The sequence below is a fragment of the Pholcus phalangioides genome, unplaced genomic scaffold, assembly GCF_987345545.1.
Source record: "Pholcus phalangioides strain wild (caught in Gottingen) unplaced genomic scaffold, Ppha-v1.0 ptg000010l_1, whole genome shotgun sequence".
NCBI classification, from domain to species: Eukaryota; Metazoa; Arthropoda; class Arachnida; order Araneae; family Pholcidae; genus Pholcus; species Pholcus phalangioides.
Window position 1 is genome coordinate 6,009,764 of NW_028301603.1, and position 19,059 is coordinate 6,028,822.

Below are 19,059 nucleotides of genomic sequence, written 5' to 3' on the forward strand. Positions count from 1 at the left end.
TAGCAGCTGCTGCGTGACATCACCTAAATTTACATGTTTACCACAGGTATTCAAAGTGAAACGCCTTCTGGTGGTGACATGTGTAACTAATTTTTCCCCGCGAAACAAATTCCCATTACTTCATGAAGTCCTCCGCAAAATTTCACACTTTTCTGACGACTGGTTTCGCCTGTAGGCTACTTCAAAATAGGGTCTTTTAATTATGGACACCCTGTACTTTTTTTCCCATTAAATTCTGAAATTGATTCATTCAATAATACTAAAATTGATCTTTCATGGTTTCTAAAAATACTTCTTTTAATAATTCTAGAATTATTTCTCATAAAAATGAGATGAAAAAACTACCTATTTCAAAAATTCTAAAACAATTGTTTCAACAATTTGATAATATTTCTCATCTATTATAAAACTATATGTTTTAATAAACTTAACCCTTTTAACAAACCTCAAATCGCATTAGTTCGAATATGTTTTCAGATAATAATTTTGAAATAACATCTTTCGTTAATTATTACTACTAAACCACACATGCATCTCGTCCATGTTCCTCTGCGAAAATTCTAACGCATTGGTGCACGTTGGAATGTTCGTGTACATATTGCGCATCTAAAGAGTGGAGTTTGTTTCTGTGTAATGTTTGTTATGTGCGGTGGCCATCAATTTTTCTAACTATGAGTGAAGTATAATGATTCAAAAATTATATCGTTGTGTAAAGGCCTGTTGTTCTTCGGCTCGCATTTACGCATCCAAGTTGTTAACCACAGAAAGCCAACTTCAGTCGACTACCACTGTAGCGACGATGGAGTTCGATCCCGGGTTTTCTTTAATTGCTGTAATATAGTTTTTCAATGGAGGTTTTTTTCGTGTCAACATTTTAGTAAATTCTGAAACTAAGTAAGCCACGCACTGTGTTGGCGAACCACTGCAAGAAGATGTGTCAAACTATTTGACAGACGTCTTGTGTCCCGCATGACGGGACAATACTTTAATTTTGGTTGTTCCGATTTTCTTTATATAATAAATATTGAATTTGCAGTTTTTACTGATGTTTATGAAAGCACGCCGTTTCCATAATATATAAATATGAATTATATATGAATGAAATATATATTAAATATAATATATAAATGTGATAATTATGACAATAAATATTCATCTCACATATTTTTCAGGTTCAACGTTTTTTTTTCACAACTTTTCTGTAATTTTGATATCAATTGTTATTAAAATTGCAGAAAAGTTGCCCATTTCTGACAACGTTATTGATGACAATAGTCCCATATTTTACCCTTTTTAAAATCCCAGTTTAACGGGTTTTTTTTCCCAATGAAATACTGGTCATCTGATCATTTGAACATTTTTTCCCATGAAATATATTTTTGTTAACTAGTACATCCCTCCCCCGCCCCATCACCTTGCAGCGACTTCAGCAGCAGTTGGCAAATTATATTCAATTGCATTTCTCGACTAAATTCAGTGATACCCTGTATATTTATCACACCTCGTAGGATCGCAATTCATTCCGACATTTCCCACGATGATGTATGTTTAACCTAAGTATGAAGGCATAATTTTTATTTGAAACCGTATGTGAAAGAAAAACTAACGTCAATTACAGAGGTTGAATATAATTTTTGATTCAGTTAGAATTCTTCGATTAGAAGACCTTCAATTCAAATCAATTGATCGCTTGATACAAGGTATTTGTAAAATAAAAAAAATAGACTGGGATATTGAATGATTTATCGTGAATTACGGTGTATTTGTATTAATTACGGGTGTAATTTATGAATATGTTGAGGTTTTTCATACAAAACAGCCACAATGTTTCCTCTTAAATAAGAAACTCTTCCCCGATTCTCGAGGGTAAAACATCCAATTTAGAATTTGAGAAATAAATGTGATTTACATAAATAAATGAGCGCTTGTTTATGGGCCATTAGTTAAATTATTATTCAATAAATTGTTTCTGATTTTGAACGATCGCGTACATTTAAGTGAAATCTCTCAGGAACGGTACTTAATTTACACTTTAATACGTGAACTAACGAATGAAAAATAAAATAAATTTGTCGAAAATAAGCACAATAAACTTCAAGGAAGCGAGAATCCGCCTCAGGGATAAAAACGGAGAAAGCGGAATTTCTCCCCCCTGAAGATATTTTGGAGATAATGAAGTAAAATATTTTTTTTTTAAAATGAATCACTCTCTCGTAAATAAAGGAATAACCATTTTCCCTGATTTTCGGTCATTTCCCGGTCTCTTTTAGTGTAATTTCGTGTTTGTGTGTGTGTTTATTTATTAATTTTTTTTTATATAAATGTCAGTCTTTGATATTTTATTGTTAGCAGGAAAAAAATCTGCTTGCAAATCTCTCGCGATATAAAAGTGAAACTTCTAGGTTTGACTGGATTCAATTCAATTTAGTTTAATTTTAATTATTTAAAATTGAATTCAGAAATTTTAAATTTAATTTTAAACAAGTTTGATCTTGTTGACCCCTTTGTTTTCTTAAATTCCCCCCCCCCAAATCTTGAATCACTGGATCTAATTGACCCCTGTCATAATTGAACCCACTGTAAATCCCATGTTTGTCAGATATGCTCACTAAAAATTTCTGGTTGGATCTAGATCAGAAGAGTGGGAGGGAGGGCTTTTTATTGGGGCAGAATTCTAGTACAGGAGTGAAGAGAAGAAAAAAGTGAAATGCTCTCTGGATGTACAGCGTTATATGACAGCGCAGTGAATTAGGAGCATCACTGTGACGTCACAAAACTTGCATTCGCGTGCGAAATATACTAATACAGTGATTCCCAACGTGGGCGATGGAATGTTCCAAGGGGGCGGTACGGCGAAGCTACGAGTTTAACATAGGATCCTATGGGTTAGATTGCGTTGGGAGGCGATAGGAGAAAAAAATTTCTGAAGAAGGGAGCGATGGGACAAAAAAGGTTGGAAAATTATGTACTAATACATTCTTAGCGCCAATAGATCACGAGAGATTGTAGCTTGCTCTGCGCATGCGCTTTAAGATATTAATTTCTCCGTGTCTCGATCCATATAAAGCTGCTATAGCTGCTACTCTCTACCCTCACAACTTTATTTTCTTAAACGGATAGATCCCGTGAGAGCGTAGCTTGCTCCGCGCATGCGCTTTAAGATATTCATTACTCCCTGTCCCGATCGGTTATAAACAAACCCTACATTTCTAGCTACATTATAGAAATTTAACGCATCGTGATTGGCTGAAATTAGTGACGAAACATTACGTCTCACTCACTGCTACTTACCCCTCCCCCCACCCAACTTTATGTTCTTACACGGCTCGTTCACATGTGCAAATATTGCCGTAGCATTGGGAGGTCTAGCACCCGCTTGACGACCTTTTTCCTTCGTGAGGAACGAAATATAGAGTAGTCATTGGGGAAAATAAAATTCTTGAGCGGGATTTAAACCCGCTCTTTCTATTTCCTATGTGAAAGGAGCTTACGAGCGTGTGTGTGTATTGACACCCTCCCTCACCACCACCACAACTCATCTGTTCATCACAAAATCAGTAATTCTACGGAACGGGAAAAGAAAACGTTTCATTTTTTGTGATGATATTCGCTCCCTCACAGAAATTCACTACTATGTCGCTATAGAAGTTTCACTTCAATAACTCAAAGAAGAGAAGTATTAGTTTTTATCAGATATTCCTAGGATTGATCGTTTCATCCTCGATTCTGGTTCTGAAGGATAAATGGGATCATCAGACATCAACGTTCAGGCTTAATTAAGCATTTTTATCAATTTATCTCTTTGTTAGAAATGATTTATTGAATCTATTTTTTATTTCGAATTTATAAAACCTTGCAACCAAATTGTAGTTATTTATTTATTGTGTCTATAATTTGAAGTAATTATACACACACACACATTCCTAGGTAATGTGTAAAATGATTAAAAGAAAATTTGGGAGCAGTGTGTGTGCGTGTCTGAAATTATTCCTAAATATTTACTATTTTTTTCCCATTTTAATTTTTTACCCATTCAATTTTTTCATAAAATTTGAATTCATATGTTTCCTAATCAATTGTGGGATTTGTTCGATCGGTTTTTTTATTCAAAATCAAATTTTGTTATAAATTTTTTATATACATTTTTTTCTTATGTTACATGCTTTGTAAATTTTCGAATACTTTTTGTTACTCATTTATTTACTAGTATACAAAGCTGTGAAAAGCTGGATTAAATTTATTTGAGCATTGCAAACAACATGAAATTGGAAGGAAAAAGCAGGGGAATGTTACTAAGAATTATAAATAAATCACTCCCACTAACATATACAAAAGGAAAACGACCAGAAGATGATACTAATAAATAGGTTAAGAAAAAAAATATCGAACACGAAAAAACAATAAAATAGACATGTGTATTCAAATAAAATTGAATGCATTGTAAATTAAAAAAAAAAAGTTTTTTTATAAATTTTCGATAAATTCATTTTGTTCTAAATTTTAAACAGATTTAGATAAGTAAATCAGTAATGCGAGTTTATTTTTTCATCTATACTGTTTTTTGTCTACATTGTGTTTTTTTCTTTCTTTTTTTTTGTATTTTGCCCTCTACTGTCATTTTTCAACTTTTGCCTGATTGTGTATGCATTTGAACACATTTTTTTAAAATAAATTTTCGATAAATACATTATGTAATACGTTTTCGATAGATTCATGTTATAAAAATTTTATTTGTTTTATTATTTATTTCTTTATAACGTTTTTAATAAATTTTGCAATAACTTTTTATATTAAATTCCGTTATTAATTCTTAGTTGCGTTTTCAATCTATTTTATTATATGTATATTTAAGTTTTCGATAAATAAATAAATAGATATATATGTTTAAAATATTATTTTTTATCCTTCAATAAAATTTCTCCGATAAATTTTTTCAAGATAAAAAAAATTTATTATTCGATAAGATTTTTTTCATTGATGTTTTCGTAATCGAATTTTGTATTGCGATGTTTTGATTTTTTATTCAATTTCATTGTGTATATGTATGTGTCTGTGTGTGTGTGTGTGTGCGTGCGACTTCAATTCAATTAAATTTTTTAATTTTGTTTACCAACTATATTTCAAATTTCATTAAATTAAATTAAAAATCAAGCAAATTTAGTTTTCAACCGGCACATGAAATAAATTTTATTATCGGTACTTTAACCCTTTCTCTAAAACATTTTAAAAAAAGTATTATATGAAGAAAATGGCAATAAATAAAGACATAAAATGTAAATTATAATGGCAAATAGTTATTATGCAAAATATTTGGCATGCCTTTTTTTCGAATTAGGACAAAGTTACTGTTTTGCAAAAATTTGACTCAAAGTTTTAACTCCCCTTTGAACAACTCTATCAGTGGATGACGGGATTACAGATGGTTAAAAGGGTTGTAAAAGGGTATTAAAATATGTTACTAAATATTATTAAAATATGCTATTAAATACAATTAAAATATGTTATTAAATGCTATTAGAATATGCTAATACATGTGTAAATACTGCTATTAATTTTGGAAATCAATATTTTCTGTAAAATATTATTAGTTTGAAAAATATAATCATACTTCAAATAAATTTTCTGATTTCTCTCAAAAAATTTTTTTCACTAAACGGCTTTTCTGTGATATCGCAAAATAATTTTAACCTAAAATATTTCCAAGGATTAAGCGCACGCCGGTTTTCCCTTCAAGATATTTAATCTAATTTATATTTGTTAAATTCATTCACTTCCACCAAATCGAACCGGTTTTCAGTTTCGTTTAAGATCAAGTATATTTAAACAATCTTAGGCCGGTAATACACTGTAAAAGTCTGATAAAATCCCTTTTACAAAACTTGAAAAATCTAACCAATAAGGTTATTGGTTACATTCTAGAAAATGCAATCGGTGACTTTATTGGCTGCATTTTTCAAGTTTTATAAAAGTTTACTTGGAATCTATAAAATCTTGCAACAAAATTGTAGTTATTTATTTATTGTGTCTATAATTTGAAGTAATTATACACACACACACATTCCTAGGTAATGTGTAAAATGATTAAAAGAAAATTTTGGAGCAGTGTGTGTGCGTGTCTGAAATTATTCCTAAATATTTACTGACTATTTTTTCCCCATTTTAATTTTTTACCCATTCAATTTTTTCATAAAATTTGAATTCATACGATTCCAAGTTTATTACCAAACTTTTATAGTGTAATACCGGCCTTACACCTTTTTCACAAAATATAAACTGTTGATTTGTAATTTCCGAGTAGCATTTTTAATAATTCAAATTTTTCTTTGGAATTTATTTCTAATAAAAATAAATATATAATCATTGTGTGTGAAACATCTTGTAAAATTGTAATATTGGAATCGATTCAATTTTAGAGTCGTCATCTAATTTAAAAATAAAAAAATGAGATCAATAATCAATGATTCGGTAACTGCTAATAATTTTTATCCTGAAACTTTGCCTGCCCTCTGACCGTATGAGTGACAAAGGTACTGACTGAGTGATTGGACAAGCGTTCGAGTGAGTGGCCGTATGAATAGCTAAGCAAGTAGGTGAGTGATTATATAAGTGACAGGGTGCATGACCGTATATCTGAGTAAGTCAATGAATGTTTTCGTAATCAAGTTTCGTATCTGGCACCACACTCACTTGGTCTCTCATACGGTCACATACTGTTACTCACTCATATGGGCACTCTACCCTTCAATTAGTCACCTTTATGGTTACTCTGCCGCTCACTTGGTCACTCAACACAGTCAGGCAGGCAAGTTTTCTCTGTCTCTCAGGCACGAAACTTTCATAAACCTAGTACAGTAAAACCTTTGTAACTGTACGAAAAGTCAAACAGACTGAAATAATGTTTCGTTTTGGGCAGATTTCCGTTTTATACAGTGACCATCTTACAAGAAAAGAGTCCTAAGGTGCCATCCTTAAAAAAGGAATTCAAGTATTTGAGTACATCCATATCTCATCCAAAAACAAATAAAAACAATGTCTATGCTGTACTTGATCATGCGTAGTTTGAATAAGTGATAACTCTAGGGTTGCCGGCTTTTTAAAATTCTTTCTCGTCCTCTATTGCCGTTCAAAATATTAATGTTAAAATTTTTTTTTTAGTAGCCTATAACAATTCCGCCGATTTCTTTTTTTTTTGTCATATTTAAGTGAGTAGAACCAGTGAAAACTTTATCAATACTTTTTCAAGACGTCACCTTCGAACCCTTACCTTGTTAGATAGGTTTCATTGTAATTATCTGAGCGTTATTTTCAATAATTATGTACATAGTCATATGGTCATCCTTAATGATTCAGTGAAAGTCCACGTCTTTCTTATTTGAAAAAAAAAAAAAAAAATCACCTGCGGTGGGGGGTCCCCTATGTAATAACATAATAAAAATCCCATTATCAAATGTGTAACGCCACGGGAGATTGTAATGTAATTTAACGCTTAATTGGATAAATTATAGTGCGTCTTTCATGCGAGTGTTCAATTGGCTGTCACCGATCACCCTTAGATAATTTTCAAGACGTTGATCGATGGCGAGGTAACCGAGAAAACAATGGTCACTTGTGTCAAAGTTAAACACTTTTTAAATTTCACAGGTTGTCATACCCTTCTACGGTTATATAGTCACGTGACACGTTTTTTTTTTCCAGTTTCTCTGGATCTCTTGACAACACTGTCAGATTAATTGAACAATATAATAGGTAGGCAAAATACGTTTTCCAAAGGGTTTTTATGCCGTCTATCTTTTGTTTTATTTATGTGTATACGGAATTTTAACGAGAAAAAATTCTGAACTCTTCAATTATTTTAATAAAACAAATTCATTACATGAAGTCAATAATTATCTTATTATGACAGTTTTGTGAGATTCACATCGTTTTCACTTTTCCCGAATGCATTAATTAGCAATTATAATTTTTCGCAATTATTTGCTCTCATAAACAATTTTATTTTTTTATTCTGATTAGAAATAAGCACGTTTGCTTCCTTAAACGTATTCAGTTGACTTTAAATTTTGAAAAATTTCACCCTAATTTTGCCGCAATTTCACTGAATTGAAACGACTTCTAAGGAATTCGTTATAAAATATATTTGAACAACATGCTTTATTAAGTTATTCATTCCAAAAGTTCTTCAAAAAAAGTTGCATTACTCAAACGTGATATTTCTTATATTAAAATTGTATTTCGTTCTTTTTCTATACAGTTTGCCTTGGGTATTCACCGATTTCGTATTAGCCATGTTCTTGTCCCCTCTTCCCATATCCAGGAGCAAGGAACTTAACGACTTATTGGCTTGATTTTTGAATATATATACAGGGTGTTCCGTTAATGGACCGACAAACTCAGAGGGTTGTTAGTAGACATCTTGAGGAACAAAAATTGCAATGGGACATCGTATCGCAAACCACGTTGAGAGGGTGAACTGACTATGTAGCCACGAGTGGAATGCCATCATCGTAGGTTACCGTTTAACACAGGACACTCACTGAGCCTCAAGGACGCTCCCAGCGCCGAGAAACGATCGACGAGCAATATACGCAAGATTTCCAGATTTATCATCGTCACTGGGCCCGATTGCCCTAAATCTATAACGAAGTACTAATCTATTTCGAAGTACATGATATTGTTGTATGGATGATTGTTTTAAGCCCCTAATCAATTTACTTTTTTTTCGTCAGAAGTGGCTCTATGTTAGTTGTTATTTATTAAAATCTTCGGATACATCCATCCTTCGGGAACACCTCGATATCTCTCTGAGAGATGTGGAGTGTGTCTTCCGATGATATTAATATATCTACATCTTAACAATATAGTCAGTGAGAGAAAATTGGGAATTTATGACTGCACTATGATCCGAATATATTAGGAAAATAATACGATAAGTTGTTTTTTTCAATTTTTAGGGTTCCTTTCAATGAGCGCTGTACTTCATTAACAACTTAGCTAGTATTGCCATCCTCTCATTCTTAACCCTGAATTACTAAAACATTCGGCTAATAGACTACCGACCTGATTAGCTACTAAGTAACAAAGACATAAATTTACTTATGTAGGGTAAATACTGTGCAATTTTGGACATTGAAGGACCGGACACACCCCGCTTCCCATCTCAAGGAGATATCAAAGCGTTCCCGAAAGATGGGTGCATCCGGAATTTTATTAAATATGTATATGTATATATATCTATATAAATTTGTTTAACAGAATAACAAGTCCAATTACAGGAGTATAAATCAACAAAATAATTATGATAAATCATGATCTAAGAATCGAAATCTAAATTGATATTATAGCGTCCTTGGGGCACGTAATCAAATTCCGTTGGTGGCGGTCCGTCCGCGTTCGTTGGATGTCACTAGTCATGTAGGCCGTACAACGACGAATCGATGTCATGTTTGCGTCACATGTCCTGGTCCAAGTGTCCAAGTCAGCCAATGTTCGCACACCCAGATGTTTTAGCTCATTCTAGGAACACATTCCTGTTCCATAAGCATCCTACGTCTTAATTCTCCTGGGCAATTAGGAGATTTCATCATTCCCGAAGCTACATCGGCTGGCTAGCTGGATTATGGGGTGCATTGATTCACAACGTTAACATGTTAAGTGTTTATAGTTTCTCCAATAAAGTTCGCCGTTCAACGACGTATCAGTTTCGTGAATTTCCGGTACCCCTACGTGGCCGCAAGTTGTAGACTCTCCCTGGTATCAGCTTTAATGGTCTGCTCTACATAATTTATTTCAGTTTATTTTTTTATAAATATCTATTAAAATGACCAAATTGTTGAACTTTAAACAAAGATATGTTAGTTTTTTTTGTTATTTTTCAGAATCATAATTTTGATAATCATGATAATTTCAGCATTAATGAAAGAGTTAATTTCAGCATTAATGAAAGAGATAATTTCAACATTAATGAAAGATATAACAGTAAAATTAATGGAATATAATTCCAGAATGGAGGAAAGAGATAGTTCCAAAATTAATGAAAGCGATAATTTCAGCATTAATGAAAGATAGTTCCAGAATGATGAAAAAGTAATCATTTCAGCATTAATGAAAGATAATTCCAGAATGATGAAAAGTGATAATTCCAAAATTAATGAAAGCGAGAATTACAGAACTAAGGAAAGAGATAATTCCAAAATTAATGAAACAAAAATTATAAAATTAAATAAAGAGATAATTACAGAATTAAGGAAAAAGAGCTAATTCCAAAATTAATCAAAGATAATAATTTCAGAATCAATGAAAGAAATAATTTCAAAATTAATAAAAGTGATAATTCTAAAATTAATTAGAGATAATTCCAGAATTAATGGGATATAATTGCAGAATCGATTACATATAATTGCAGAATCGATTACATATAATTGCAGAATCAATTACATATAATTGCAGAATCAATGAAAGAAATAATTCCGCCATTAATAAAAGAAATAATTTCAGCATTAAAAGAAACAAACCCAGAATTGATGAAAAAAATTATTCTAGAAGTAATGAAAGAAAATTCAATAATTAATGAAGGCAATTTTTCAGAATTCACGAAAGAAATTATTTTAGCATTAATGGAAGAAAATTCCGAAACTAATGGAAGAAAATTTCGAAACTAATGGAGGAAAATTCCGAAACTAATGGAGGAAAATCCAGAATTAATGAAGGAAATTCCAGAATTAATGAACGAAAATTCCAGAATTAATGAAGGCAAATTCCAGAATTAATGAAGGAAAATCCAGAATTAACGACGGAAAATACAAAAATTGATGAAAGAAATTTTTCAGCATTAACGAAAAAAATCATTCCAGTATTAATGAAAGAAATGATTCCAATATTAATGAAAGAAATGATTCCAATATTAATGAAAGAAATGATTCCAATATTAATGAAAGAAATGATTCCAATATTAATGAAAGAAATGATTCCAATATTAATGAAAGAAATTATTTCAGTATTAATGAAAAAGAAATAGTTTGATTTTTTTCATCTATAGAGAGAGAGATGAGCTCTCTATCCTTCTTTTTTTAATCTTTAAAACGCAATATTTAGAGAGCGAACTGTCCATTTCTATGGGCAAATTGCCAAGCACGAACTTTATTTCCACCGAGTCACGTGATTTCCTTGCATTTGATGTCACTGCCGTAAGGCGGCTGGATGCTCCCTCCAGTAATATAATCTCGATTGTTGGATATGTACATTAAACACATCAGGCAATTATGACTTTTAATATGGCAAACATATGACAGCACCTCTCCAACGTAAAACGCATTTCCAAATGCGATATGAATGCATACACTCGTTACAAACATAGCATTTTCCAGCTTGGATATTCCTGTGTAGAATGTTTACGAAGTTCATTTACGGCACAGTATCAGTAGTATCATGTAATTTTTTTTATCGTCATTTTATGCAGACGAATCGATATACTTCTACAACATTATATTTGAATAAAATTTGTGAAATGTAATAACTTCTAATTTTGTTTCTTATTTACTTGGTGCGAAATATTTTCTGTTCTGGGGAAACTATATTCGAACTATGATAACAACAGTATATATATTAATATTTTTCCTAATATATACATATATAATAGCGTCCTAACTGATTCGCTGATTCATCATCGCATTGAGCCCAAACCGCTGAAGCTATAAATATGAAATTTGGTCAGTGGTTTGCTCACTAACCAAAAGTGCTCACTAACATGGTTTTTTTTTTTAAACTTTGGCCCCTAAGAGGGTCATGGGGGGGGGATCTAATGGTTATATATAGAAATTATGCCGAGCCAAAACCCCTAAACTATTGATATGAAATTCGGTCATTAGTTTCATTTTGCAGTATAGGGACTCACTCAGAAATGGTTTTTCAAAATTCAACCCCTAAGGAGGGTTCAAAGTTAAAATGGAGCAATCACCGCTGAGGTGAAATCCCCTGAAGTTATAAATATGAAATTTAGTCAGTAGTTTGATTTTATTATGTACTAGCTATAATACCCGGCGTTGCCCGGGTTATCTTCAATAAGACTTTTTGGATCACGTGATATCTCCCTCTTTCTTTGTGGGACATACAAACCGTGTCTAAGTTAACCAATATGGCGACTCATGTAGTAAAAAAATCTAGATTTAAAGAAACGTAGAAATGCATTTTTTACCCTTTTTTACCCCCCGGGAAGCGCGCGCTAGGTATTTCGATTCCCCCCCCCCCACCCACACTGAACTTTAAGTTATCCATCTGCCTGTGTCAGCTTTCAAAAATGCTTAATTAAAGCTGTGGAATTCCTTTGATGTACTTCTTACGGGCCCATAATTAATTTTAAAACAACCTAAACTGTATGAATTTATGCAGTTAAATATTAAAAGATAATACGAAGACATTAATTTTCATGCTTGAGAAGATGTAAATAAAAAGTTGAAATCAATGTTATTGCATGAATATCCAACTCAAAAGTAGGTCCGGCCAATTACTTCATACATAATTTTCCGGGCTTCGTATATCTCTAAGCGAACTCATATTTCAAAAATCGAGAATTCTATACAATTTTTTAAATTATTGATGTAGTGGAAAACCCCAATGAAATTTTGCATTTCCACAGTGTAATCGGCAGTTTTAACACGTTTTTCAATGGGGATCATCCTTTGCCTGACACTCAAAGTGATGCTGATGATGATTATGACACCTATTCAAAAAGTCTCATTACCGGGAGGATTAAAAAAGTGGCAAACCATTACAAAGGCATAAACTATTATACATATAGTAGCAGGATTAGAGAAGTGACAAACGTCTGAAACGCATTGCTAGGGAACCACGGTAACCAAAGTAAACGTTCGGAAAGTGATTGTTGAGGCCCAAAAACCGTTGTTGCCCGACAGGTTTTTTTGCCCATTTGGGGCATTTGCCAATCTGACAAAATTTTAAAGTAGCCTATCGTTCAAGTCGGGTCCCATTTGGTATATATGCAAAATTTGGCGACGATCGATTTAAAATTGTAGATTTGTTTAGAGAACACACACACACACAGGCAGAAAATCAATTTTATATATATAGATTTTTTTTCCAATTGGAAGTATGGCTCTCTATGATAAACGGTTCGATAGTTTAAAGCGGCACGGGTAATTATGGAATCACCCTGTGCATAAAATTTATTTTCTGTCTGTCAGTATGTTATTCATATAATCTTCAAATTTTGCATATGTACCAAACAAAACAAGACATTAATTAACGGTAGGCTACTTTAAAAGCTCGTCAAAGCTGAGAAAATGCCCGAAATGGGGGAGAAAATGTCGGGTAAGTGTTTCTTGGGCTTCAACAATGACTTTTGGGATATTTACTTTGGCTACCGGGGTTTCCAAACAATGCCTTTCATTGTATATTCCCCCTACAATGGTTTGCTATTATCTTATGCCCCTCTGGAAAAAACCCTGGTAAACAACGGGTAATTAATTGTATTCCGATTCCAGATATCTCAATTATTTTTGGTGGGAAAGCATCATACGAACAAAGCCGAATTTTTTTCGGATCTGACTCTGTAATCTTTCAATGCTCTAACCGGATTTGACGAGATATCTCGCCTTCCTTCTTCAAAGCATTTTATTTTAGTAGTAACAAGCCCAGATATTTTGTGAAGCTGATTTTACGATGGAACGCATTTTTCTCCATCCCTTTTTGCACCCATTTGCATAAAAATATGAAGAAAGCCAACTTAAAAAAAAAAAGTGAGGATTCAGTGATTTTTACTTTACACGGAAACGGTCAATTGAAAAACAAAGTTTTATACTAAGAAAAGTTGGGAAAGAACAGCAAAAAACCAACACACAGACAACACTTTCTTCCCTTACTTTGCTGCTGTTTTCCCGATTTTTCTCTAGGTTTTGAATTCAAATATCTCGGTGAATATTGCACTTAGAAACGTGTAAATTTTTGTTGGCGTCAGAAGAGACAAGACAAGAACTTTCTAAATGGCATTTTCAGTACAGGGTCTCCGTACATAATGTTACTAATTATTTACGGACACTCTATACTCACTGTACTGTTATTTCTCGGAGTAAAAATATATTCTGAGAAATATTTTTATTGCTAAAAATAAATTGTAGTCTGAATTTTAAAAAACAATAATAAATTATGCAAATTTTTCACATCAACTCGACGTGTTCAACCTATAAAGCAGGCATCTTCAACCTGTTCCTCGCGAGCACCATGGTGCTCCCTGATGCACCTGGAGTGCTCGATGCTCATGTCTGATTTCGTGTTCGCGAGTACTTAATCAACGCCTCAAGTAAACACCTTGTACAAACTGTGTATGTGTGCACTAAAGGATTGAAATCATCCTGATTGTTCACACACATGCATTGGTATGTCAAACTTGCCGTGAGGGTGCTCTTCTTTTGATGATGGGTACCAGCAGTGCTCGTGACTAGGAAACGGTTGAAGACCTATGCTCTAAAGGAACGCCAATAAAAGTCCATACAAGCAATTACGGAATATTTTATTTGGGACTCACTTCATACTTACACCAATTATGAAATCAGTGATTTAAAAAAAAAACTATTTATACAATTTATCAAATTGAAAAATAAAGCATAATTTTGTGCAATTCTTTCGTGTATCGTTCTGAACAATGTTTCTCACACGTCAGAATTTGTTTTTAAATCACTGTGAATAGGTTTACAAACCTCACATCTATGAATATGTATGACAATTTTCCGACTACTTTCATACAGTTAATTTCTCTATGTAATTACACTAACTGTGGCAATTCTTTCAATAAATTCCCATCAGGGCAATTCTATTCTGAAGAGTATGGAACATTCACGATTGCAGCAGGAGCAGACACTTACAATGGAAGGGGAGGTTCATCTCGGAAACCCATTTTCTAATTAACGGACGCTAATTTAGAATGAATAAATTAGCTAATTTGGAAGCAAATGAAGTACAAGATGCAGCTATTTAGGGTTGAACGGATGTGTGTGGCTCGTCATTGAGAATGCAACCTGAAAAGTCTACTAATCGATTCATTGAGCAGAAATGTAGCAAAACACTATATATTGTCTTTCTTTTTAATTGCCTGTTCGATCTTAATAGACCTTTCTACACTATACTATCACTTGATTTCATATTCACATGATAACGGACATGACAATTGGATGTGATGCGATTAAATATATATATATATATATATATGTGTGTGTGTTTTCAAAAATTCCACCGTTGTCACATTGTTGGTAAAGAACTAGTTACATTTTATACAAAATAGTGAATGTGTTTCCGATTTACTTAAATTAAGAACATTAGGGATTTATTTTAATCCCTCGAACAGACATTACGAATATGTGTATTTTCGATTTTGGAGAAATAATTTTTCATAAATGGAAGATCGAAAGCAACTGTTCAAACATATTAATTTAACTGCTTGAAACACCATTGTTTGAGTACGTTAGTTTGTGTGTGTAAACTGTATTGCGAAAAACCATTGCCCGGAAAGTCTTCTATTTATTTCTAATTAGCGATGCGCCATCCATTATTGAGAAGATCGTTATTAGAAAAACGATTGCGTGGTGGAAATATTAAATAATAATATATTAAAATAGTTTTCCTTGAATGGAATCATGTGTTGTCATCGTCTGTTTGAATACAAACTGTTGACAACATTTGTGGTGGAAAGAAAAAACTGTTGACAACAGCATTTGTTGCCGCACCAACTGTTTTCAACAATGTTTGTTGCAGCATCGACTGTTTTCAACAATGTTTGTTGCAGCACCAACTGTTTTCAACAATGTTTGTTGCAGCACCAACTGTTTTCAACTGCATTTGTCACAGTTCCGACTGTTTCTAAGAACATTTGTTGAAACAACAAATATTGGCCAAAAAAACACCAACTGTTGACTCAAAATCTGTAAAAAATATCAAGTTCAGGCTACTACTGACACCAGCGTTTGTTGAAACAACAACTGTTGACAACAACATTTTTTGAAATACCGTCTGTGGATAACCACATCAATAGACATATCAAGTGTTAGCAACAGTAGTTCTTGAGATGCAGACCGTTTAGAGCAACATCTGCAAAAAATTATCAACTGTTTCCAACAGTATTTGCTATAGATAACAACTGCTGACAAAAAAAGTAAATAATATCATCAGCTGACAACTGCATTTGTTGAAATACCAACTGTTCATAACAGCGCCTTTGTTGAACCACTCACTGTTTGCTACAGTATTTGTCAAATACACCAGCAGTTAACAACGACATGTGTAAAAAATATCAACAGTTGGACACTGTTGACAACAGTATTTGTGACAAAACACAAACAATCGACAACAGCATTTGCGAAATAAAAGTGCAAACGACATCAGTAAAAAACGCCAACTGTTGACAAGAATTTTGTAAAAATGAACCAACTGTTGACAACAGCTTTTGTTGAAATACCAGCTGTTAACAACGACGTAAGTAAAATCACACATTTTTGACAAAAACATTTTTAAAAACCCTACTGTTAACAAACACATTTTTGACTAAAACATTTTTAAAAACCCTACTGTTAACAAACACATTTTTGACAAAAACATTTTTAAAAACCCTACTGTTAACAAACACATTTTTAAACATTATGTTTCACAACAATAAAACTGTTGATAACAGCATTTTGAAAAACACCAACTGTTGATAATATTAATTATATGAAAAAACAGATGCTGTATAAGAAAAAGAACAGCTTCAAAACCAATTTCTGAGGGAAAAAAAGTTTACAATGCTTACCGTCAAAAGTATTGTTACTAGAGAACCAGTATTTGACATTTTTGTCTGTCTAATGCTGAGGTAAAATGGTCCTTTTTTATTGTTGTTGTGGTTTTGCCTACATTTGTGGATCATGTGTCACGTTTCTCCCATATGTTTGTATTTAGTAATTATATATCATCATCTTTTTCATTTTGCATATGTTTTTTTATTTTATTTTTATTACCTTTCGTTTATTAACATTGATATTATTCACACATGCGCGCGATTTCCATCTTATATTCTTCATTGCTTCTACCAAAATAAATAAGTATCAAACAATTAATAAACTCAAAAGCCAAACTCTCAGTTGGACATAAACATAATAACAATGAATAATAATATCTTCCTAAGAATATATTGTTGAACAGAATATGTTGAATTGTTCGAAAAAAACCGACGTGTTTTGAGAGAATTTCTAAAATAACCATTATTGAAATTTACCACTGACCTTAACAATTAGTATATTTTGAAAAAATACTAATATAATGAACAATGAAGTCCAATTTTTTTCCCCAATGAATAAAAATTCATTCTGTATAACAATCCAAGACATTAAAAAATAAAAAAAATTTAATAAGAGCTAAAAGAATTCGAATACTTCCATAACAATCCTCTCTCTAATACTTTCTGTACAACACAACCCAATACAAGTTCAACTCAATTTCTATACGAAATTAAATTGAACCCTGCTTCAATATCGTCATATATTATTTAATAAAAGTTATTCACATTGAAATTCAATTCACGTTCACAAAAACCAACCACGAATAAATCCCGTAATGTCATCAATAAGCCCATTCGCATGGGAAACTTGCCAATAAATTTATATACAAACATTACATTTGTATAATAATAGAATTTGCTTCGAATATATATTATATCCCGTATGAAAACAATCGGTATTTTTGAAAACATAATCGATGGCTTATTGAAAATCACCAATATAAAGTCATAGAAATTATATATTCTCATATTATATTTTCTTCTAATATACAAAAATTGCTTCGGTATGAATTCCGATGCACGTTTCAAGCCAAATTTCACAAATACGGACCTTCTCGGTAATATCTATCACTACCAAAACAACAGATAACACTTGTTGCATGCTTCACTTTCACAAGGTAAAAAGTCACAAAAAATTGTTTTCATACTCACCACGTCGATTAGTTGAGACAGCTTCAGTCCCATCTTGACGGTGAGTGTGTCGCTGTTATTGCTGACGGGCCGGATCAACCGGTTGTAACTGCTCATCAAATCATCGTAAAGACGTTTAGCATCGGGATTAGCCGATGATCCCCTCGTGAACAGCCATAGGATCATAACAAGCATGCGGAGGGTCCATCGTTTAGCTCTTGAAGTCTCCATTCCACCAACAACATGCACACGCCCCACCAAACTCTTATCCTACTCGTTTTTTGTTACGTCGGGGGGGAAGAGGAATGAGTATAAAAAAAACTCTCTCTCTACCGATTTATGTAAATGGCAAGTGGGAATGTGGGGAAAATTTACGAGAAATCACAACCGCTCGAAATTTTGATATAATTTCTATGATGAAGGGAACAGAAAAAGGAGGAGGAGGAGTTTGGTGGTACGAGACAGCTGCCAAAGCGAGTGAAATAACCCCGTTTACTGGTGGTTACCTGGAGTTTTAACTATTTCCTACGTGAGAGAGAGCTAACGATCGCTAAAATCTTCATAACACTAAATTTGCTATCTCTCCCCTCTCGCCCTCTCTACCCCCCCGGAATCATTCGGGGTTGTTATCAGGCGAAAATTTCGCATCGTTTTGGACCACGAGCGTTTTGCCTTCCATATTCGAGCCGCTGCCGCTATTGTTATTTGCCGTTCCTGGAGGGGGGAAAAAGAGGATTTTACTTGGCGCATTCGTCATGGCGTCTGTTCCACGATCCGGGATCCAAACTTGGCGCCAACATGTCCAACACACTCCTCGACGGAAATTGGATTTGCATTCCTTACAAGAATATTTCACGGCAAATTGATTACAACAATCTGAATTCTCGTATTTGTTAAAAATGTATTTGAATTTAAGAAATTTTATTGAATTTTAACGATATATTTTAGAATAAGTGAAAGTGAAGTTTCGAGATGCTCGATCAGTTTCTTTTAAATAGATAATACTTACTGAGTTTTAACTCGAATTAAATAAAAATATATTTCAAGTGAATACGATATTGTAGAAGACTTTAATGAACATGGTCTTGGAAAAAGACGTTATCATACAGATGTTT

General features: G+C 32.9%; 1 protein-coding gene across 1 annotated transcript in view; it reads right to left on the reverse strand.

Moving 5' to 3' along the window:
* The window catches only part of LOC149080797 (acetylcholine receptor subunit alpha-like 1), a 171,277-nt gene extending 152,632 nt beyond the window's left edge, over positions 1-18,645 (reverse strand). The window contains exon 1 of the mRNA XM_089237478.1: positions 17,966-18,645. Coding sequence (XP_089093604.1) covers positions 17,966-18,175 — 210 coding nt within the window. The 5' untranslated portion in view covers positions 18,176-18,645. The remainder of the gene's footprint in view (positions 1-17,965) is intronic.
* Between the last annotated feature and the right edge of the window lie 414 nt (positions 18,646-19,059).